The following is a 19,211-nucleotide window of genomic DNA, read 5'->3' on the forward strand; positions in this document are numbered from 1 at the left end:
AGTGTTGTATGGAACAATAAATTTGACAATTTGACAATAAATTTCATATATTGAAAAAAATTTATACGAAAATGGAAAGAATCTGGAATAGCCAAAATAACTGTGAAAAGGGAATAAAAAGTTAAAGGATTCACACTACCTGATTTCAAGACTTAACATAAAGCTAAAGTAATCTAAAAAGTATGGCATAACCATATGGGTAAACATACAGAGAATGGAGTCTAGAAATAAAACCTCACATTCATGCTAGTTCATATTTTATTAAGGTGCCAAAGCAATCCAAGAGGAATGGGTAGTTATTTTTTTTTTTTTTCAGCAAATGGTTCTAGGACAATACAATATACATATGCAACAAAATGCATTTAGACCCTTACCTCACACTGTGCACATATGTGATCTTAAAGTGGTCTAAATGCAAGAGCTGAAACTATATCTTTTAAAGGAAGCAGGAAAACGTTTGTGACCTCAGGTCAGGCAGAGATTACATAGATATAACACCAAAATAATAATCCACATAAGAAAATGCTGATAAATTGTACTTCATCAAAATTTAAAACTTTTGTGCATCAGAAGGAACCATCAAGAAAGTGAAAGGACAAGCCACAGACTGGGAGAAAATATTTGCAAATGATATATCTTATGAAAGACTTGTAATCATAACTTCTACAACTTAATAAGAAGATAAATAGCCCAGCAAATATTCAGATGGACAAACTATTGAGTAGTCATGCCTTCAAAGAAGATATATAAATACTAATAAACACATGAAAACATGGTAAACACATAAAAAGATCAGAGAAATGTAAATTAAAATCACAAGAAAGGTATCATTATACAGACACTAGAATGACTATAATCAAAAAGATTGACTATACCAACTAAGGGCAACAATGGGTAGAAACTGGAAACCTCATAAATTGCTAGTGGGAATGTAAAATGGTATAGTTATTTTGGAAAACATTCTGGCAATTTCTTAACAATTTAAATATATACTTGTCATATAACTAGTGATAGCAGTATCACTCTTAGGTATCTACTCAAGAAAAATGAGAGTATATGCACACACAAACGCTTTTATCTAAATGTTAACAGCAGAACACCTGAATGGCTCAGTCAATTAAGCGTCTGATTCTTGGTTTCAGCTCAGGTCATGATCTCACAATTAGTGAGTTTGAGCACCATCTTGGGCTCTGCACTGACAGCACAGAACCTGCTTGGGATTCTTTCTCTCCCTCTCTCCCTCTCTCCCTCTGCACCGCACCCCCCCAGAATAAATAAACATTAAAAAATAAATGTTCACAACAACATTATAAGTGTTGAAAACTGAAAACAACTCTTTATGTTCATCCACTTGTGAATGGATTTAAAAAATGATAGATCCATACAATGGAATACTGTTCAGTGATAAAAACAAACAAACTACTTACACATGCACCAGTGTGGGTAAACCACAGCAGCATTATGTTGTGTAAGAGACTACATTTATAAAAAATTTACAGAAAGGCAAAACTATCCAGAAGGCTTATTAGTTAGTGATTTTCTGGGGCTGAGGGAGCTTGAGATGATGTGTATTCTAAGGATTACAGTGATTGTTACACAACGTATCGTTTTAGCACTTAAAGTGGGTGAATTTTATGTTGTATGAATTATACAACAATGGTGTGTGTTAAAAATGAATTATACCCTAATAGCCAAGATATTTAGAGCAAGACATTTATATTAAACATACTACAGATATTCATGGATATGCTAGTTATGTGTACAAAATTTCTGAAAGTTTCTATTCAAAAAGCATGTTTGCCTCTGAGAAAAGAACTGAAAGTCTGGCACAGGAAAGAGAATTACTTTTCATTGTATACCCTCCAACACTGTTAAAAAAATTACACCATATATATTATTGCTTTAGAAACTAAAAATCCTAGTAAATTATTAAAACAAACAACCACAGTTCTGATCTAAGGACACAGGCATGCAAATTTGCTCTTTAAGGTCTATACTTATCTGAATGAGGCTATAAGCACTTATGAGTAGCCTATAATAAGAGAAAGCCAATTTCATCACAAAACATGGTGTTAGTTCCTAATAATTTCAGACAGCTGAGTGCAAATTGTGGGAATTTGGGGAAACACGAGAGGTTTCTGACTAGAAATACTTTAAGCATCCCTGGGTACTGCATTCCATAGGTGATTGTAGGGGCCACAAAATAAAAAAAAATTCCTCACCCCCAAACACAAACAAAATGCAAGTAGAATGTAACATGCTGGAGGACTAAATGAGAGGTGAAGAAAATAGGGGGAAAGAAAGAGCAAGAATAGGGTTGTCTAGCAGGGAGCGGGCATTTATACATACATAGATGATTTCAAAATACTTCCTCCTGCTATGCCAAGCCTTTAAAAAAAGTCAGTACTTAATGATTTGTACACAGACTTGTTTCTATAAATCATATGCTGGATATAGTGCACAGTGATTTTCAGTATACCTTTTAATATCAAGAACCTGTTACAAAGATTTGCTTTTCAATTGCACGCTATGAAGATACGGCTATTTAATTAAGAATATTGGTTATAATCTTACACAAGCAGTGGTAGAAATGAAAATACACTGTCAATATTTAACTATCAAGATTCAAGTGCTATTTTGTAAGAATGCCTTAGGAAGGTCAAATTTAAGACTTCTGCTACCATAATTTCCCTTTTTAAATATAGGAACATAATACTTTGCATACCGTCGCTCAAAAATGCTTAGTATTTGATGTCCAGTTTCACACAAGGAATCAATAATGTAAATATTTCCTTGAAGTGGAAACACCTGCAGAGAGGGCCAAATAAATCATAAAAGGTGCTTCTTTTCAAGCTTTGACTGCTTTCATTTGCATTTCAAACCGACAGGGCTTTCATGCTGTTTTTAGTGCTCTGAATAGACAATCACATATGTTTGCCACACATGTGTTCTTCATGCATGAGTTCCTTGCAGTACTGCCCCTTCTGACCCACCCTTGCTGTAGCTTCGAAGCTCATTTACACTCAACAGACATTTCATGAACACCTATTGTGGGTCATTCGACATGAAGAGCAGGACCACCATTGTATTTTCATCACAATATAACAGATGAGGCTTCTGAGGCTCCTGGACATTAAGTATCCTAAATCCCAGAATTGGTAAGTGGAAAACCAGGACTTAGCCTGAGACTTTTCCTTTATACTCTATTTTCAAGAATCCTCCCTATCTGTAGCCCCTCCCTTCTTTCTCTCCCTAGTTTGACTGATAATTAAGAGCAAAGTAGCACAGAAATGAAGGAGGGGCCTTCTGCGTGGCCCCATTCTCTCCTCCAGAAGGTAGAAAAGAAGAAACACCCAGGGCTCAGACCTCCTACCATGCTCCTCACTGCTCCGATGTTCATACTTCACCTGGAACACCCAGCCCAGAACTCCAGCCCTAACCCTGTTCCATAACTTTCTTCCCAGGTCATGGAGGACACCATGAGTAATTATCCATGTGGTAGTGAAAGAAGTGTCCTAAGCATCCCAATTCACAACTCTAAAAAGATTTTTCTGCAACAATCAGTTTCCAATGGTTCTTATGGGGATTATCAAGACTATACTTGAACTTGGAAAGGGTTGAACTAGCTAGCCTAGAATCCTACGCACAATACAGAATATTGGTTTGGTTGGAAGACTCAGATTTCTTAATTAAGTCAATGGAAACCCAGCCTGAGATTTCTACAATCGGTACATTAATGAACTTTTGGAATACAGCCCACTCATATTTGGGGATTCAATCTTTACCCTCCAAATTCATATTAAGGTAGATTTGTAAGACTGCAAGCACTATGTTTATTGTGTTTAATGTAAAATAGGAGAATATATATTCTAAAAATTAAAAAAAAAAACCCATAGCTTCCTGGACTCTTTTCTCTTTTACTCTCTTAGAGTGTGTTCTTATTCAGCTCCAGAGAAACTTCCACTTTTATGATATTATTGTAAAGGTCTTACTATTTTACCTGCATATTTTATTGATGAGCCAGTGTTATCTTACCTCCTCGATGGATAATCAAAGAAGTCTCGCTTCCAATGGGACAGTCCTTAAGTATATCCACTACTTCTGTATGGCTCAGGTTCTGTACATTCTGCTGGTTGATCTCAACAATGAGGTCGCCTTCACACAGGCCAGGGCATCCCTGAATGTCAAGTATTTGTTTCACCCGCTGTCCTGTAGGACTATCGGCAATAGTGAAGCCAAAGCCCTGGGCACCTTTCACAATGGTTAAGGTCATAAGTTCAGCTTGGGTGGCCCCAGATGAAGCCATAGACACATTGTCATCATGGACGGGTGGTGGATACGTGCCATCTAGTTGACCATCCGCTGGCATTGAGTGCAAAGAATGAGGTGGCCGATCTGTTATATCTGGAACTGACTGTGAGGTCCGAGAAATGTATTCCAAATATGTTTCATAGTTATGTCTTCCATTGACCATCACTGGAGGTGGCCTCTCCATTATTGCAAGGGGTGGCACCATGCTGTTAGCAGGATCTTCAGGATCAAAGGGCAAAGGGTAGCCACGACACAACACCAGGTTGACACTTTGACCGATAGGAACAGACTGGAAAAGTTTGACTACATCTGCATGAGTGTGTCCAAGGACACAAACTTCATTAATATAGACAATGACATCACCTGCAAGGAAAAAAGAAAGAGATTGACAACATGAGGTAAGTTCAATTAAAGTTGACATAGAGAAATGGAATTATTTATGAGACTAGTAAAAGAGGCACTGTGTTTCTCAGTAAGCAGTGAGAAAATCAATTAGAATAATATTTAAATTCACCGTAGGTGACTAAAGGTTACAACAGGTCTGCCAACAAATACAATGATCAAATGACAAAAAAAAAATCCTATTTGGTTATTCTTGGAGTTCAGAAACAGCTTTGTATTCAGAAAGAAAGGCTCAGGAAGAAAAGTTTAGATGAATTTGTGCCTTGAGGAAGCACACATTCTGTGCTTCTTTTTCATCATCATTTCCATCTTCAGTGCAATTCAGTTAATAGAATTTTCAAACTACTGAGAAGTGGTAGTTGTAAGTTTTGGATGAAAAAGAAAGCCCCAGTATATATAGAGATAGAGACAGAGACAGAGACAGAGACAGAGATAGACATAGACATAGACATAGACATAGACATAGACATAGACATAGACATAGACATATAACTTGTCTCAGTCAACTATTTTTCTTTTTTATGAAAGAGGAAAATATTTTGCCCACTTACTTTCTCCATCTACAGCAAGATGTAATTACAAAGGTTCCATGTATACAAGCAAGGTCAAGAACACAGGTTTTGGGACCAGGGATCTGGGTCTGTATCCTGGCTCTAGCTACTTAGCTGATATGTGATATTGGGCAAGGGACTTGCCTGCTTTGAACCACAGTTCCGCATTTGTAAAGTTGTTGTGAGGAGAAAATAAGATAATGCAGGAAAAGTGCTTGGCATAGTGCCTGACACATGGTGAGTGCCCAAAAATGTGGACCACTATTAATATTACTGTTGCTAAAAAAGGATGGAGGGGATTGGGGACCCTGGCTTTCAAACAGGAGGCTGCCACAGGCTCATCCTTTGATGTTAGATTAATTATATTTCTGTAGATCATTTTTAAAAAGGCATTTGTCCTCTCTCCCCAGTGAACTATAATAGAGTTACAAAAGTCCACTGGTTAGAAGTTAACTTTATGATATTCAAATGCCTTAAATGTTAATTATTCATTATAATGAACTCACTATTCACTATAGCGAATAACTCTGGAAAACAGTATTTCCTCCTTAAAATGCAGAAAAACATGCTTGTTTGAGATAATTGTTTAAATTTTCAATTATGTATGAATAACAGTTTTATATTTAGACAACTGTTCTATTATGGATTGATATTTTTATCCTTAAAAACCATAATATTTGAGAATTGAACTTGCAAACTGAGATTATGCCTGACTATGCTGGGGATCCAGGTTAGGTGTGATTCTAGAAAATGTCACAGACTCTGTGACTGGTGAGATGGAACTTCACTCTTCAAATTATGTCTATCAGAAAGGGTGTTGGTAATGGCTGGGATTTTGGAGCACGATATAGGGCTGAGTTGGGATGATCATCCTCCCCCTGCTGCTATGACTCCTCATTAGACCAGGGTGGCCGGGGACCCTGTGACATCATTTTCAACTGGCCTGGTCATCCCAGAGTCCCAGAGAGGTGTCTAATCCAGACAAACTTTTTTTCTTCTCTTTCCTGCCTCTTCGATTTTTAAGTTTTGATAATCTATTTTACACATTAGAAGGTTGAAAGAATAATAACTACCTGTGTACCACCATCCAACTTAATGAAGACAGCACTGCACATATTAGTTATGACCCTCCAGGTAGCACCCCTCTCCCACTTGTATTCACTTCTTGCCCTTTCCAAAGGTAGTCATTGTCCTGCTTTATTCACATGTACTTTATGCTTTTATGACATATCCAGGTACCTGTAAATAATATTCCTAAATAATATTTAATCCCTAAATAATAATATACCCCCAAATATGGCTTTTCACATTCTAAAAATCATTGGAAATGGAATATATATTAATCTTCTATAATTTCCTTCCAAATGTATTTCTGATGTTTATCTATTTAATACCTTTACCTCTAGTTCATTACTCTTCATTGCAATAGAGGATTGGATGGCTGTATCACTCTTTTATTAACATGTATCCATTTTTCTGTTAATGGATGCTGGGGTCTTTGTGAATTTTTGGTTATTTAAGGTAATTCTGCTAATAATCTCTTTCCATGGCCCTTGTGAATATAGAGTTTTTCTGAGATATGGACCTTGCCACAGAATTGCTGGGCATAGACCACATGCTTTTTCAACTTTGTTGCACAATGGCAAATGGCTCGCAAAATAGGTCAAACAGCTATACACTCCCATTTTTAGTATATCAAAATTTTCATTGCTCCCTATCTGACACAATACTTGGCATTCTCAGGCTTAACTTTCATTGATCTAATGGGTGTGATGATGGTTTTAATTTGCATTTCCCAGACTGCTAGTAAGGGTGAGCATTTTTTATATGTTTATTGGCCATTTGGGTTTCCTCTTTAGTACATATTTCCTCATTTTTTTCCTATTTGGTTATTCTTTTACATTTTTTTGTTTTAACACATTGACCACTCTTCTGCCCATCTCCATTCTGGATCCAGTGTTTTCGTTAGGTTTGGGGGGCTGCACGGTATAGCTGACATTATATGGGGTAGGGTGTCCGAAGACTTTGGTCTGATTTCCAGCTCCCTCACTTAAAGTTAGCTGTGTGACTTTCAAAACTAACTTAAATCCTCTGTGACTCAGATTCTTCACAAGTAATGAGGAACAATAGTAATAGCAACTTCTTGTTCTATGGGAAATAACAAATGAGATCATGCAGGTGACAGGGTTTGTAAGTTGTTATGCAAAGGATGATTGCCATTCCAGTAATTATTATCTGTCCTTGGTTATATCCTTCTCTAAAATCAGGACAGTCCACCAAGATATTCCCACCATAGTCATAATCAAGACTGAGTACGAGTTTCTGAGAAGGCAGATCAAAGGTAGGAAGGTAACAAATGCCTCTAAGGCTTTCCCTAACTTTAATCACTGTTAACAACTCCCCAGCCCCCCAGCATGCTGTGCCAGAAATTCATAGGAGGAAAGAACTAAGCTCTGACGGTTCCCGGCCAGGTCTAGAGAGTAGTTATTTGAATTATAGTGATTAATGTTATCTATTTTTGAGTTTTAATGTGATCTTGCTATTTAGAAGCAGAATAAGAACTATTTGTGGTTCTTGGTAAGACTGCCTTTTAAAATTTATGGATCTTTTCTGCTCAGAGCAATTTTTCAAGCCATCAAGCAAGCAGTGATAAAGTGATATCTTTACGGAGCTACACAGAAGCTTTCTGAATGTAAAAGATGAGAGGTCAGTTATCACAGGATAAAACTAACAACTTGACAGTACTCAGCTGCTCACTTTAAAAAATGTATATAGATGCCTAGACATTGTGTCATGCCAAAATTGTTGTAGATGGATTTGTAAGCAAACATTTGCCTGTTCAGATAGAACTAATTGGGTAGGATATTTATAGACTTGCTGTATGAATGTCATTTACATGTTGTGAAATAAAAATATGAGCCACCTGGTATATGCCATCCGATGGTGCCATGCCAAATCCTGGGATAGACTGGGCTTCAGAGCACAGAAAGAGACGTCATTAGGAAAATTGGCTCTAGCTCAAGCCCCGTTGGCCTATTTAAGAGGGAGAATTGGAAAAGAGTCACTTGATTTCTCCCTCTCTCAATTCATTCTTTTATAAAATGGGAATCAAAATATCTCCTCCATTTCCTTTTTGCCATGGCTACTGTGAGAATGAGATCACCCTTGTGAAAACACTTTTAATTTTACCAAAAAAAGGTTCTTCACAAAAATAAAATGATGCATTTCTTTTGGCAGCCAAGCATGCATTTTCATTGCCACGTTGCCTGCAATGTTACATTGTTTCTTATATGGCCATTTACTTTAGGCCCTATTGAGGCCAGATGTCTTAGGGCTACTGACCTGGGGCCTATGGGTCAAATTTGATGTGACTGATGAGTTTGGTGTCCCAAATAGGGCTGGTCTCATAAAGACCTGATTCTCAGTTATGAGATTTCAAAGTACAAGTGAAGGAGAATCAGGCTGATGAAGCAGAAGTTTAAAATTGCTGGCCTGTATAAGAATATGTTCCAAGATAACTGGTCTCTCTCTTAGTCATGGAAACCAAAATACAATATTGGATATCTCTTGGGTTCTTCATCATTTTGGATAAAATAGGGCACTGTTCATAGAGCATTGCTTAAAATGGAATTATTTTTGTACCTCTTTCTTCTGCTCCCACATTCGTTGAGTCACTGTAGTATGCCGAAACTTCCTTTTTAGCCTCTGTCACTTACCACCTGCTGTCTACCTTCCTTAACCACCATCCTGGACCAGACTAGACTAACTTACTTCACATTCCATTCACATCCTGTAGTCATGGGAGTTCAAAATACTCAATCTTTAAACGTGTTGGTTAACACTGTTTACCAGTAGGCTTTCCAATTTATTTTTGTTTTCACTACCCTATAAACTTCCATTCTGTGATGCTGGTGTCTTTGCTGCCTACAATCTACAACTTGCTCCATGCCTTTTAGTTGAAGTCTGCTATTCCTCTACCCTCAGGGGCACTTCCTTTCTGTGTGTAACTCCATCTCATCTGATTCATTCCTTCCTCACCTCTTCAAAAATATCTTTCATTATTTTGCTCCGATTGTTACTATCTCATGTTACTATCTCATGTTACAATTTCATCTCTTGACTTTATTCTTCTGTGGGAGTTTTCTACCTGTTCTAAGTTTCCCCCCACAAAATAAACAGAGTAATATCACTATGTTGAGAACTCTTTAGGTATTTAGGATAAATTCCTATTGAATAAAGGATACAAAGGTTTAGTCAGAGGAAAACTGGAGTAGGTTTATTTGCTAACTTTGCAGCCTTCATTGTTTCTAACTTCTGTTTTTCCCAAGTCATCTAAATTTTTGCTGAAAGACAATTCTCACCCACTACTCCCATCCCACCAATTACATGAATTCTGTATTGAAAACTTATTATTTTTTCGAGGTTCCTCTCCAGCTAATAAGATTTAACTGGCCTTCCTTTTCTGAATCTTGTGTGTTTGTGTTTTTTATAATAAAAATATATAATTTTACTGTAATAGGAAATTTTATTATAATATTGAAATTCATTTTCATTCTATTCTACAACCCTCCAAAACATAATACATTCTGAAATGTACTTTTGAGGGTGTGATACTCAACACTTCAATTAAATTGTAAATACTGGCCCTTGATATTGTTTATTCTCCCAAATGAAGCATTGTGGTATGTCAGATGGGCAAATGGAATTGAAGCTGGGTCTCCTTGGGTCACTCTTTGAGCAAGTCATTCAACATCTGTTTCCTCATCTATGAAATGGAGATAATGACAGCTGTTCTACCCTACCCTACAGAAAAGAGATGTCTGTGAAAATGTCCTATAAATGGTACGGAACTATTATGATGTTACATATATAAATACATATGTTAAACTTTTAAACAAATAACTGATAACGAGTGGAAAATAAAAACATCTTAAGGATGAGAATAATACAATACAATAGTTCGAATCTTTAAAAGGAACCTGCTGAGGGGGGACTGGGTGGCTTAGTTGGTTGGGCATCCGACTTTGCTCAGGTCATGATCTCGCGGTCCGTGAGGTCCAGTCCCTCATCGGGCTCTGTGCTGACAGCTCAGAGCCTGGAGCCTGCTTCGGATTCTGTGTCTCCCTCTCTCTTTGCCCTTCCCCTGCTCATGCTCTCTCTCTCTCTCAAAAATAAATAAACGTTAAAAAATTTTAAAAGGAACCTGCTGAATTTTATTAAAGTATTTGATAGTTTTTTTGCAGAAATTTGAGAGGACAGATATGTTCATCCATGTGACTGAATACACCATTTCCCAGCAAGGAAGACCAGTGACTCATGAAAGTATCCTTGGATTCCTCATTCTTTTCTGGAATATAAATACAATGTGCTGCGGGTGTAGGGATCAGAGAGTCTGAACTGTGTGGCAGTGGTGAGAGGTGAGGTGGTAGGTGCAACTTACAACATCCACATGTGTCGGTCTTGGCATAGTCTTAGTAATGTCACAAAGTGAGAAACATCTAGAGAGAAATACCCAAGGAAATAAATGGGCCTTCGTCTTATTTTCTCAGGTTCCTTGATGAACCTGTTATAGGGTTCTATGTCTCTTATTGCCCCAAAGTTTTTCCTTATACCTAAATCTCTCTTTTTTTTTTTTTTTTTTTGCTTAAAATAAAGACTATTTCCCAGATTTCTGTTGTCATAAGGCAGAAACACCATTCTCTTGGAATAATTTAAAGCAGTTTCTAAAATTCCCAAATGGTCTCTTTAGAGTGATAGTTATAAAAATAGCCATTAATTGGAGGAGATCCCACCTTGGAAATTCTGAACCTTCCATGCTTCTATTGACTTTAAACATCTGTCTTGTAGATAGCATTACTGCAGGAATCCTCCCATTATGCAGAAATGCAAAACAGAAATATGTAGGTTATGAAGGTATGAGAGTCAGTACAATATGCCTTCATCAGAAAAGGATAGTTTATTAAATCTGATATGCTACATTTTAAATCACATCGTGAATGAAAATGAGGTGAATTCAGCTATAGCACTAACATAAGGCTCCAATAATGAATGTATGAATGTATGTATGTATGTATGTTTTACATTATAAAACCAAGTGTGGCATATGGAGAGAGCACTGACTTAGGAATCAGGAGATTTATGTTCTTATGCCAGTGATGTCAATAATTAGTGGTGTCAGCACATTTCTGGGTCTTAGCCCTCATTTATTCATTAATTTGTTCAGCAAATATTTACTATACTCAACGACTACTATGACTCAGGCACCACATTATTAAAGGGGAGACTGAACCAGATGATCTCTAAGGTATTTTCTTCATTCTGGAATTCTAAAACACAGGGTCGGGATCTCCCTCTTAGCTAAGTCTGCAGTTGGTTTCTTTCTTTGTTTTCCTACTTCCACCACCTGAGGTCAGGGCTTACCATCTCTTGTATGAACTTCTGCAACAGTCTCTTAGCTGGTCTTCCTGATGTCAGCAGGAAAGACAAGAGAAGGAGGAGAGGGAAGCCTAGCATATGGCATAATTCAGTGAACCTGTGGGATTACGGAGTTCCCTAATCCCACCCCGTACAGATTTCTAGGAGTACAGGGGATTCCTAATTAACTCCCCCTTCTGGTCAGTATTGGCTCAGGAACCAAGAGAGTGTGAATATTCTGCAGGTCAAGGACATTAGTGTCAGTGGCTGCAAAGCTCAGCTCCTCCTCTATACTTTATTCTCTGATGTTTTTTCTATTTCACGCCCTTCAGTGCCTGTTCACAGGAAGATAATAGAGTCCGAATTCTGTAGCATAGCATATAAGGATCTTATACGTTTTCACCATCTCCTGCCTCTTCCCAACCTACACTGTGTTTCACTTGCCCAAGCTCACAGCCATGCCCCTATACATCCTCTGTTCTTTCCAGCCTCCTGCTTCTCTCCATGCCTTGTCTCCACTAACAAATTCCTAATCACCCTTTGAAGACAGCTTCACCTTTTTGACCATCTTTCTGGCCACCTCCTATTGTGTTGGCTGTTAATTACTTCTCCCTGTGTGGCATTCCTCCTGACAGCTTAGTTCTTCAATCCATTTTAACCACGTTAACAGCACCACGAATTTCTCTGACCATAGTGACTACCATTTTAATACATATAATATTTATCTGGCACTTACAAACCCCACCTTACCCAATTCTTACATAATCTGTATAAAATAGGCATTGTGACCTATACTTTCTTTATACATATGAAAACTGAGCTGAGAAGTTACATAACTTCTCTAAAGTCACACTAATAATTAGGTGAGATTTAAACATTGAATTCAAGACTTCCACACAAATGTTAAGAATTTCAAATCATCTGGGACAAGTGTTGACTCAGGCATTCTTTTGTGTACCTCAAATCATATCAGTAGGAACACTGGGTAAGATATCTTTAATTCCTGAATATGAAAATTGAGAAATGAATTGCAATATTCTTTTGATTAGTTAAGTTAATGGAGGAAAGCGGTGAAGCAAATAATTGCAAACAGGGGAATCCATCGCAATCGCTCAGTCAGCTTCCTGTGGTCCCTTCAAAACAAGCTGCCTGGAAGAAGGCTTTGAGGATGCTGAGGCCCAGGGGTGATAGGGCACTGAAACTCCCCAAACTCAGTAACCATCGTGAAACATAAGCTCTACTAGAAATTATTTCAATAGCTGTGTGATCTTGAGCAAGCAGTTTCACTTTCTTTTCCTTGCTTTTTTTTTAAGGTTTACTTATTCTTGAGAGAGAGAGACAGAGTGTGAGCCCAGAGGGGGTGGGGGAGGAAGGGGGCAGGGTTGGGGGAGGAAGGGGGCAGGGTTGGGGGAGGATGGGCACAGAGAGAGGGAGACACAGAATCTGAAGCAGGCTCCAGGCTCTGAACTGTCAGCACAGAGCCCGATGTGGAGCTCAAACTCACAAACCACAAGATCATGACCTGAGCTGAAGTCTTAACCTACTGAGCTACCCAGGTGCCGGAGCAGTTTCACTTTCTGTAGTCTAGTTTCTGTTCATGTTAAATGTAAAAGTCAGAAAGCATCATGTCTAAGGTGCAGCTTGGGGATTATCTACATCTTGTGAGAATATGAAAAGCTCTCCTACTGCCCTCCCATAAGGCATTGGGAAACTTCTGTGGCACCATTAAACAGGTAAATGACAAGCTTCTGGGGGCCTACCCCAAGGTTCCAACAGCAGCCAGTGATTCCAACACTCTAACTATAGGCAGAAGGATACCAAGATGTTGGCATGGCCACTTATTTCTCAAAAGAATGAAATACTTCTTAATCCACATTTTATAATGTCATCTGTGTGACCCGGTGCAGATGCCTAATTAAAAGCTTGGTTGAAAAAAAATTATGCCTAATCAGCACACATCCAACAATTATTCCCTGGCAGATGTGAATTAGTCCAGCGAGCTATTTACATTTCCTTTGTGTTTGGCATTGTGTGGTAAGATCTATTTAAATACTTGCATTTTACTTTGTTGGAGAGGAGAAAGAAAAGAGAAATTTAAAAGCATTGATTATTTGCTGATTTGGCAAAGATGAAACAACTCTTCAGATTAAAACTATAAGTAAAGGCACAAAAAGAAAGCACAAAAGACTGGTTTTTGCAAAGCTCCAAAGAGCAGAGGCTTTCTAAATAGCTTTCTCACTTTAATTCAGTAACATGAAATGGTCAATGAATCTGTCATTTCTCTAAAACAATGTAATGAATTTTAAACAAACACAAAAAAGACCAACATGTTATCAGAGGAATCCTGTAAAATGAAAATTGGTTCTTGCATTGAAAGGGAACTTACGATTTCACTGGAAGAAAATGAAAATAAAAGAATTTAAAAATCTATATTAAAACCTTGGCAAGATGAAAGTTTATGAAAGCAAGATAAAAATGAAGTTTCCTTGTCCTCTCCTGTGTGTTATAGATACAGATGAGGGCAGAGGCATCAAAGAAATATGCTCAATCAACACACAACCCTCCATGAAAACTCAAACTACAGAAGTACCTTGAAAAGAAGAGCAATTTTATATGAATGGCAAGCAACTCGCATGCTTACTTTCAAATAGTGTTAACTGTAGACCTCAAAGAGTATGGTTCTTTTTTACATAAGGGGCTCCTAGGGGCCAACATGGCATGATCATCACTACCTTCTGAACTTACTCCAACACAATATCAAATGGCTGCAAAGCTTCCCTTGAACTGATGGGGGACAGCTGGCTGGGGGGAGCCGGGAACTGTGTGTGGACCTGTTTTCCAACAGTTTATTCAACCCACGATTGTGGATTGCAAGCCATTCTGACTGAGCAAGAAAAATGAACAGCAAGGAGAGATGAAAAGGACCAGTGGATCCATTTCATTCAGACCACTGCCTCCTGCATAACGGTTTCTAAGTGTTTGCTACCAACATGCACTTTTAAGAAAGGTAGAAGCAGTGTTTTTTTAGTTGGCGGAAAGTAGAATTTAGTTTTTGATACTGTGAAATTGGTACTAGAATAGGGGGGAATAACTATTTCAAGATGCCAGAGAACATTTTGCAAACTTGTTCCCTTGAATTACTTTTGGAAAAAAAAAAAAAAAAAAAAAGACTATCTGTTCCTGTGTGAGCTGGGTACTCTCTTGAGCATCCAGACTGAAGATAGAGGATGTCAATTTTGGGGCTGCTCGGCCAAGGAACTCTCACCCCTAGATCTTTATCACCCTGTATGGTATTTCTGGAAAGTGCTCTGACTGGTGCTTCCACTGCAAGCCAATCAACAATCCCTAACTGATACTGTAACATTAGATTATGTTGATCTACTCCTTCACTCCCTTCACGTGAAAAATTGCAGAGCCCCTGCTGCCTTGCTGAAACGAGGGCTGCCAGAATATTCCTCCCATATGGACTTCTGAACTGGTGCAGCATTAAGTTGCCGAGCTTCATAAAATGGCTGGCAGAAAGAACAAATGTGCCATGCTAAAAATGTGACTGTATATTGCATACACATGGGTCCAAGGCTTGGTGAGAGAGCCTTCTAACTTGTTAAGAAGAAAACAGACTTGGCAGATGTGAATCTTCACTGACAGACTCTGATCGTTCAAACTTGGACACTTTTATTTCCAATTTCAGTTTCTGAAAGAGCAATATTTTATACAAGTATCAAAAAGTCAGTCTGCTCATCGGTCCATATACACCAAAGATTGTCAATTGAAAACCCTCAAACACATGGAAAAGGGGAAGAAACATTTTTCTCTTGGCTACACTAAAATTTTGGAATCCAGAGAAAGATGGTTACTATCTCTTTGATTTAGGAGAAGAGAAAGGGAAATCAATATGGTCTTTTATAATATCAGACATCCAAGACTTCCTCCATAAGGGTATGTACCTTCCCACGACCCCCTCTACGCCATACATTGTACACAGATTGTTTTGGGGATGAATAATGTCACTAGTCTAGGAGTTTCAGGGAAATATGCAGCAATTTCCCTGCAGATAATGGAGATTATTCTATTCTCAGATGCAGCAGACAAATGCACAGAGAAAAACAATATAATCCCCTGCTGTTCCCAATGTTACAATTATTATACCATACTAAAACTGATTGGAATAAGTTAGTGGAGAATCATCCTGGAAGATTTTAAACTGTCCCTCCTTCTATCACTTCCACTGAACATATATCTACATGAATAGATCCACGTGTCTATGTTACATCACTCATCGCTCACTGAAGGGTTACAGTACATTTTGTATTCCAGCCAAATATAATTAACAATAAAGACAAAACAATGAAAATTTCTTGCTTTCTAAACCCAAATCTAGTAATAATTTTATAATTATACTATCAGCATTTTATATTTCAAGTTCTTGCAAACCAGACTAAAATGCAAGAGTCATAACCATATAGTCCCAGATTAATCAATCGAAAAGTAAAAGTTTTACATAGTCTCTTGATTTTTTTTTTTTTTTGGTTTAGATAATGCAAAAATAGTCCATTAAATCCTTTCTACTGAAAATATACATGGTTGGAAGTCACAGAGCAATGACTAAATTGGCTAATAACAATAGCTACTATTTATGTGCTAAGAATAATAAAACCGTGTGCCCCAAATTCCGCCAAGCACTTTAGAGACTTAGTCTCATTTAATCCTTGAAATAACCTGGTGGAGAATATGCTAACTTTGTTTTGTAGAAGAAGTGGTCACAGCTTAGCAAAACTAAGTACCACAGTTGCAAAATATCAGAGCTGCCTCAGTCTCTACCATGTTTGGTGTCACTTTCAGGACAGTGTGCTAACTATATGCATTCTCGGTTATATAAACTTATGAAATTTCAAGATTCATTTCATCGATTTATTTGGCATTTCTTAAGACTTAGACTACAAGTTAATCATTTGGAATTTTGTTTACCCAATTTCACATTTTGACTGCCTGAATTGAACAGCTATTTTGGCATAATGTAAACATATGCGATATTTTATCATGACATACCAGTCCAGTTTTTATGCAAAACTTGTAGCCTACATGAAGAAATCAAAATGATAGAATTATCTATATCTGAATGGGCTGACCAGGTGCCCAAGGGTAAAGGAAGTAAATCAAAACAAAATGTGGACAAAATGCCAAGCTACAAAAGAGCACCAATGGGAATACAACTTTGAGGTCATAAACATCTAAAAATACAGGGAAAAAAAAGAACAAAAAATAGTATATGAGATGCTTAAGCTTTGAAAATCTGGCTTTCATAAATCCTAAAAGGCTGAACTACTAGGAATAGGACTATGTATTCCAATTAACTGAAATCAGGGTTGATAATTTGAATGGACCCAAGTATGGGAGGGGCAATTAGCTCATTAGCTAACTGTAAAGCATCAGTTTCCTTAGGTCTAGAACACAGGGAGCAGATATTTAGTTGTTATTTTTTTTTGTACATTGTATTTTCAATTTTAGTTACACAGACATGCTAACTTTTCTACATAAACAATAATCAATGATGGCTGAAGGCATGTAATTGTAAACCATTTCCATTTTGACTTCTACTCAGGAAACTGACACAGAGAAAGCATGAAGTTACACTTGATATCCATAATTACTGGCTTATGGAAGCAAGAGATCTAAGGATTTAGTCAATGAATAATATAAAAATACAGTCAGGAGATCATAAATATTTATTACTACATCAAAAGTCTGCTAGTCAATCTTTCAATAATTCCTTCAGCATAAAATACTTGAGTCAGGATATTGGAAAAAATATTAATTAAAATTCAGACTTAGCTCTGAAAAGATGGGAAATAAGAACTATATAAAATATTTTCTGCTACAAACTGTTTTATCTAATTTTTGCCTTGGTTTTATTTTTCCCTATGGGTTTGATTGTAGGTTCTTAAGTTTATTCACCTATTAAATTTGCAATTATCATGTTAAATCTGACAAGACATTTACCTGCTTTGTGAAGAAGGATTAAAGCTAAGAGGCAGAATTTTGCTTTTTGTAAAGGCAAATTGAATACAAAAATAAACTTCAGTACCTATTTTACTTAATTAAATGCTTTTCTTTGTTCAGCAAAAGTGTTCTCATAAATTCTTTACTAATTTTTTTTAAGTCCGGAAAGATGCACTAACACTATTTTTAACTGTAACTTTACTAATTATGGTTGATTAACTCAGTATGTGAAGAAGATAATTATAGTTATGACATATCTTGCATATTTTACATATACAAAATATCTTTATTTTTGATACCTTAAAAACTAGAGAAATGTTTAAAATGTTAGCTTTGTTATCTGTAAGAATCATTGGCATAAGTGAAAATTCATGGTAGGAGAGAAGGTAAGTAATGATTTGTAAATTCTAGTAGATGGGGATGCTTGCAAACACAGAAGTGAGGGGCTAGAGATAAAAGTTTTGGAGCCATGATCATAGAAACCTAGGTCCTAAGCTTTCACTTCTGATTTCTTTTGTTATTTCTCTATGGATTTTGTATTTACAATGATTTCCAACCTCAATTCTTTAAAAAAAATTTTTTTAATGTTTATTTATTTTTTGGGAGAGAGAGAGAGAGAGAGAGAGCGAGTGGGGAGGGGCAGAAAGAGAGGGAGAATCTGAAGCAGGCTCCAGGCTTTGAGCTTTCAGCACAGAACCCGACGCGGGCTCGAACCTGTGAACCATGAGATCATGACCTGTGCCAAAGTCACTGCTCAACTGAGCTACTCAGGTGCCCAAATCTCAATTCTTTTATTCGGCAGCAATTAGTCAGTTCTTCTATTTTCAGTAACTTAACTATTAATTAGAGTTTTACATCAGCATGGGTTAACCAGTGTAACTCACATCAGGTTAATGTATTTTTAATTATAATACAATAATTTTGACGTTTTAGTATGCATTCAATAAATATTTATGCGGTCCCTAGTATGTGCTCTGAGAAGGGTCCAGCAGATACAAAGATGCATAAGACTTAGTCCCTAACCTTAAAATACTATTAACTGTAACTCAAAGTGGCAAGGAAAACTAGCATATAGTTACTACGGATAAATGCATGATTCTTTTTCAGTATTTCAGTGAAATTTTAAAAAGAAGTGGTGCTTATTAATAAGCAGTGCTCACCAAGGTACCAAACAAAACAAAATTTTAAAAAATGAGAAAAATGCATATCCTTTCTCTTTGGAGTAATGTAGAAAACAGCTATCCTCATTTCTCATTTATCTAGTGGGCATCTAGTACAGCATCGACACGGGATCAGGGATCAAGGACATTTGCTGAAGGCAAAGATTTGTAGCCATGCAATATCTTAAACTATGAGCTATCCAAAGAAGAGCTATCTAAAAGTGCAGTGAATTTGGGAAACAGTGTTAGATGGGGAGGGGTACTTTCAGGGAAGTACCGATTGAGGAGGATGAAGATTGGGGTGGTGGTCAGTGACTGACACAGGGAAAGACAAGGGAAGTGGTCTCATACTACTTTATTAGTTGACTTTTGC

At 37.2% G+C, this 19,211-nt stretch overlaps 1 protein-coding gene and 1 long non-coding RNA gene across 11 annotated transcripts in view; one reads left to right on the top strand and one right to left on the bottom strand.

The window, feature by feature from the left end:
- The window catches only part of MAGI2 (membrane associated guanylate kinase, WW and PDZ domain containing 2), a 1,332,179-nt gene that overhangs the window by 232,499 nt on the left and 1,080,469 nt on the right, over nt 1-19,211 (bottom strand). For all 10 annotated transcript variants that reach the window (XM_045494592.1, XM_045494594.1, XM_045494593.1 and 7 more), the window contains one exon: nt 4,036-4,674. In XM_045494592.1, the coding sequence (XP_045350548.1) occupies nt 4,036-4,674 (639 nt within the window). The remainder of the gene's footprint in view (nt 1-4,035; nt 4,675-19,211) is intronic.
- Nucleotides 1,551-17,776, top strand: LOC123606373. The gene is made up of 2 exons (XR_006716256.1): nt 1,551-3,158; nt 14,188-17,776. It is a non-coding gene; the product is annotated as an uncharacterized LOC123606373 (long non-coding RNA).

This window comes from Leopardus geoffroyi, chromosome A2 (genome assembly GCF_018350155.1).
Source record: "Leopardus geoffroyi isolate Oge1 chromosome A2, O.geoffroyi_Oge1_pat1.0, whole genome shotgun sequence".
Classification (NCBI taxonomy): Eukaryota; Metazoa; Chordata; class Mammalia; order Carnivora; family Felidae; genus Leopardus; species Leopardus geoffroyi.